Consider the following 5,158-nt stretch of genomic DNA (forward strand, 5'->3'; position numbering starts at 1 on the left):
GACTTTTCAAATTTAAAACAAATTTACGAAGTAAAATTATCTATAGTATCTATAGTTTCAAATAATTACATTTATTTTGAAGTAAAATTATTTAAATTCGAAAGAATTTAGGAATTTGTTTAGTTATGGAGTCTACAATTTAATATTTTTTTATCGTAGATCCACAATATTTATAGTATTTGTACAATTCTTATCCCTACGCACACATGTTGACGAGTATCGTTCCTAATAAATTTAGAAAGTAATCAATCAAAGTTTAAAGCGGTAATTATAATCATGGTAGTAAGTTATGGTGGTTGCTCTTCTTTCTTCAATATAGCCAAATAAGGGAAAATCAAATAAAAGCTGCAGATATTATTATTATTATTATTTAAAAAAATCTAATCTTCCAAAGTGGGGGTAAAAAGGAAGGCAACCTTCAAATTTGAAAAGGCTCCCATTAGGCAGATACCATTTTTGTAAATAAAATTAAAACCACGTCCTTTTTTCTAACCCGGATTTGGAAATAACCGACCCGAATCCACCGGCCATGCAGGGTTGGACGGTAGTTCCAGTTCATTCCTAGGGGCATAACAGTCATTTCTGTGATTTATTGGGCGCCGTACTTGGACGTCGTCGGCCACCGGTGGAGACGCCTATATATATTTGACCGCCTGTTGGAATCTTCTATCGCATCCACATCCTTGTCTCTCTCCAGTCTCCATTGAAGAAGCCAAGTAAAAAGCTCTGTAACTCTCTCTCTCTCTCTAGAAACTTTCCAAGAGGAGGAGGGGAGAGAGAAAGATGATCTTACTTTACTAATTGTATCTGTAGATTTTTTTATGATTCTTCTCTCTTTGTAGCGCTCATACACTTGTCCGCTTAACTGAAGTTGCTGCGGACTGTGCGGAACTATTTCTTGCATCACTTTCAACTAGTTCCAAATTCGATTTCAGGTAATTTCTATACCGGACTTTGATTTCGGGTTTCCATTTCTGTAAGGGCAAGAGTTTTTTCGAGGTGGAATTGATGCGAATACGGCACTGTTTGTTGATTGCCGTTCAGGTTTAACTATAATTTGGAAACGTTTGTTTTCAATTTCTTTTCATGATTTGATTTCGTGGTCGAATCCATCGTCATACTCTGTTCTTATTCCGTTTTCGTCTTTCTCAGTGTTTCTTAATCGTCGTTGACGAGCTCCGTAAAATTTTAATTTAATTTTTATATTTGAATTGTGGTTTATATATATATATATATTTAAAAAAAGCCATTTGTTCGGTTCTGGAAACGGTTTAATACTAAAAACCCGACTGAGTTGGCGTCCTTGTTTCTTCTCTATTTTCCGGGAAACAGTTTCCCGGAAAATTTCTTGATAGTTGACTTGGTTGAATTCCATCGGATAATTTAGATCTTCCACCGCTGTGCTCTGAGGGTAGTTCAATCGTATCAATCAGTTCCACTTGCTGTAATTGCTTTTACTTAAAAGTTGCTGTTCAATTGTTGACTTAGCAACGAGTTTGCCATATTCTCTCTTACTTTTTCGTTTTCCTTTTTGGGTTTTGCAAAAAAGATCAATCCCCAAATCAAATTTGCGGGACACTTGTCCTTCATCTTATCTCATGGACCCCTGCCGTTATTCACGTTTTTGGGTTTTACCTTTTTCCTTTGCCTTATCGAGCAGTTTCGAGTCCTTTACTGTCTAATAAATTTGATGGGTTTCATTTTAAGCTAATCTTCGTTATACTCCGTTGGTCTTTGTTTGGAACAGTCTCTGACCGACGAGAATGTTGGAGAAAATGGAAGCATTTGATGGGGAAAAAGTGATAGAGGAATTTGAGGAAATGACCAAAGATGCTGAAAGAGTTCAGAGGGAAACTCTGAAGAAGATTTTGGAGGAAAATGGGTCGGCTGAGTACTTGCAGAACTTGGGACTTAATGGAAGAACTGATCCTCAGAGCTTCAAGGACTGTGTCCCGCTTGTCACTCACGATGATTTGGAGTCATATATTCAGAGAATCGCGGATGGGGATTCTTCCCCTATTCTCACTGGAAAACCAATCAAAACCATTTCGTTGAGGTACTTTTGCATATTTGTTCTGAAACAAGCTTCGTTTTGATTCATAGTATTGGAGATTTTTGTTGTTGTTGTAGTTGTTTGCTCTAAGGAGACTTTTGGTTGGTTATTGTAGCTCTGGTACTACTAAAGGGAGGCCCAAGTTAATTCCCTTCAACGATGAATTGTTGGAGACCACAATGCAAATATATCGCACTTCTTTTGCCTTCAGAAACAAGTAATGAACCTGTCTTTTCTAGTTTATCTTTTGAGGAATCTTTTATGTCCTGTGTTCGGAATTGTTTGTGGTTTTGTCTCTGAACCTTTTGTTGTCTGAACTGAACTGCTTAATTGTTCAGTTTGTTGTCTTTATGCTGTCTCTTTTATCATCTTATTGAGTACTAAATAGTGTAAAATGGGTGTTTGTCATGGCTGATGTGATGAGAGTACTTTGTTCTACAGAGAAGTTCCCATTAGGAATGGAAAAGCCTTGCAGTTCATCTACAGCAGCAAGGCGCTCAAAACTGGTGGTGGTCTGGCAGCAGGAACTGCAACGACGAACGTTTACCGCAGTGCAAAATTTAAGAGCACGATGAAAGCAATCCAGTCGCAATGCTGTAGCCCAGACGAAGTCATCTTTGGCCCTGACTTCCACCAATCTTTGTATTGCCATCTCTTGTGTGGGCTAATCTTCCGGGATGAAGTTGAGTTTGTGTTCTCCACTTTTGCACACAGCATTGTCCATTCTTTCAGGACTTTTGAGCAAGTATGGGAAGAGCTATGCAGCAACATCCGAGATGGTGTTCTCTCTAGTTGGGTCACCGCCCCTTCCATTCGTGGGGCGATGTCGAAATTGCTTAAACCAAATCCTGAATTGGCAGATTTGATCTATCGAAAATGTGCAGGATTGAGTAATTGGTATGGGCTGATACCAGAGCTCTTTCCCAATGCAAAGTACATTTATGGTATCATGACTGGCTCGATGGAGCCTTACCTAAAAAAACTGAGGCACTATGGGGGCCATTTGCCACTGATGAGTGCTGATTATGGTTCTTCGGAAGGGTGGGTTGGAGCAAACGTTAACCCAATGTTGCCCCCTGAAATGGCCACCTTTACTGTGCTTCCAAACATCGGATACTTCGAATTCATCCCGCTAAAGGAGAATGCTGAAGATCAGCAGCAGGAGAACAAGCCGATTGGTCTGACTGAAGTCAAGATAGGTGAAGAGTATGAAATAATTGTCACAAATGTTGCAGGTAATTTCTCTTAATCCATGACTTTAGATGCAATAACATTGTTTTGTTACTTATAAGTCAAACATGAACGAACAGGAAACTGAGTGACAGTTGTTTTCCCATAATATCATATTGAACTCACGGTCCATCTCCACATATGCTATGTTGTTTGGTTATTCAAATGTCAAACTTGTTTCTATGCATCCCATGTGACTGTTGGGGGGTCTGCACTGCAGGAACGATCTCTGCCCCTTGCTTTGTCCTGTTCTATCTCCTACATGTTTCTCTGTTATGTTGTGGGGTCGTCTTATATATTGTCCACTTTAAACCTAACCCCACAGTGAATTCAAATTTACTTTCAAGACACTAACAAAAAAACATTAATCGCGATTGTTGCAGGGCTGTACCGTTATAGATTAGGGGACGTGGTGAAAGTAATAGGGTTCCACAACTCGACACCAAAGCTGAAATTCATATGCCGGAGGAACCTACTATTGACCATCAATATCGACAAGAACACAGAGAAGGACCTGCAGCTAGCAGTGGAGGCAGGCGGGAACGTGCTGGCAGCAGAGAAGCTAGAAGTGGTGGACTTCACAAGCTATGTCGACGTATCGAGGGAGCCGGGGCACTACGTGATATTCTGGGAGATAAGTGGAGAGGCAAAAGGGGAGGTGCTGGGGGAATGCTCCAACTGTATGGACAGGGCTTTCCTAGACGCGGGGTACATGAGCTCAAGAAAGGTTAATGCCATTGGAGCCCTTGAGCTGAGAGTGGTTCGTAAGGGAACTTTTCACAAGATTATGGATCATTATCTGTCGTTAGGAGCGGCTGTGAGTCAGTACAAAACTCCTCGTTGTGTTAACCCCACAAACACCACTGTGTTGCAGATCTTGTGCTCCAATGTCGTTAACTCCTATTTTAGTACTGCCTTCTAGTTTTTTTGTTTTCCTCATCTCTCTTCTTTTTTTTTTTCCCCATTACCCATGTGCTCTCTTTCTCTGCTTTATAATGTATATTTCAAATTCTAGTTATAAACTTTTCCTTTTTTTAATTGGTTCCCCATAAACAAACAATCACTTGTCAGCTTGGATATAATTTAATGGATAGGGTACATGCCTTAATTGTTAAGCTAACTTTGGTACTTATCTGTATTTGTCCATATATTTTTGTTCATTTAATGCATTTTTAAAGTATTCATTTAATACCTATATTGTTAAAAGTTTACTACTTTTGTTCCGAAAGAGACTAAAATTGCTAAATTTTAAAAATACTAGATCGAAATGGGCATTTTAAGATTATGTTGTCCAAAGTATTATTTTTAAATCTAGGTTAAATTGTAAATTTAGCATCTCAACTTTCAGATTTATGTCTACTTGATTCATGAAGTTTAATTAATAAAGTCAATAATATTTTTTCAAAATTTAAGGACTAAAGTTGTAATTTAATTGTATAATTTTATTTTAATTTTAAAATGCTCATTGTACGAAGACAACCATAATTCTTGAATTGAATAAAGTAAAATAAGTCTTAAAAGAATTGTTAAATCGATCAATTTTGCTAAAATTAAAGAAGGCAGGGGGCAGTGGAGTTTTATTTTTATTTATTTATTTATTTATTTATTATTATTATTATTATAGAAAATTAGAGGAATCGAGTAACTACTCTTTGTTCCATAGTTTATCACATCAGGAGGCAAATTCTTCTTACACTGTTTTTAAATATTTTAATTATTGGAAAAACTAGTCCCATATTTTTTAGAACATTTAAGGTGGCTTAAGTATATAATTTTAATTTATATAATTATATGACATTTAAATTACAAAAATAAGTTTAAAAAAGTTATTTTAAGGATGAAGGTAAATTTTTAAATTTAATTCTTTAATTTAAA

General features: G+C 37.1%; 1 protein-coding gene across 2 annotated transcripts; it reads left to right on the forward strand.

Annotated features, from left to right (window-relative positions):
* The first annotated feature begins 641 nt into the window (after positions 1-641).
* JAR1 (Auxin-responsive GH3 family protein) lies at positions 642-4,403 on the forward strand. Of its 2 annotated transcripts, none has more exons than XM_039041112.2 (5): positions 642-935; positions 1,748-2,056; positions 2,169-2,270; positions 2,495-3,288; positions 3,667-4,403. In XM_039041112.2, the coding sequence occupies exons 2-5, from the start codon at positions 1,764-1,766 to the stop codon at positions 4,203-4,205; spliced, it is 1,728 nt and encodes a 575-aa protein (XP_038897040.1). In that variant the 5' UTR covers positions 642-935; positions 1,748-1,763; the 3' UTR covers positions 4,206-4,403. The 2 variants fall into 2 exon arrangements, with proteins under 2 accessions (XP_038897040.1, XP_038897056.1); XM_039041128.2 differs by lacking the exon at positions 642-935 and adding an exon at positions 1,249-1,444.
* Positions 4,404-5,158: the final 755 nt, after the last annotated feature.

Source organism: Benincasa hispida, chromosome 1 (genome assembly GCF_027475165.1).
Source record: "Benincasa hispida cultivar pf3 chromosome 1, pf3_genome.v1.1, whole genome shotgun sequence".
In the NCBI taxonomy this organism is placed as follows: domain Eukaryota; kingdom Viridiplantae; phylum Streptophyta; class Magnoliopsida; order Cucurbitales; family Cucurbitaceae; genus Benincasa; species Benincasa hispida.

Coding starts and splice junctions, on each gene's coding strand:
- JAR1 (XM_039041112.2), top strand. CDS start 1,764: ATGTTGGAGAAAATGGAAGCATTTGATGGGGAAAAAGTGATAGAGGAA. Junction 2,057..2,168: donor ATCAAAACCATTTCGTTGAG/GTACTTTTGCAT, acceptor TGGTTATTGTAG/CTCTGGTACTACTAAAGGGA. Junction 3,289..3,666: donor AATTGTCACAAATGTTGCAG/GTAATTTCTCTT, acceptor CGATTGTTGCAG/GGCTGTACCGTTATAGATTA.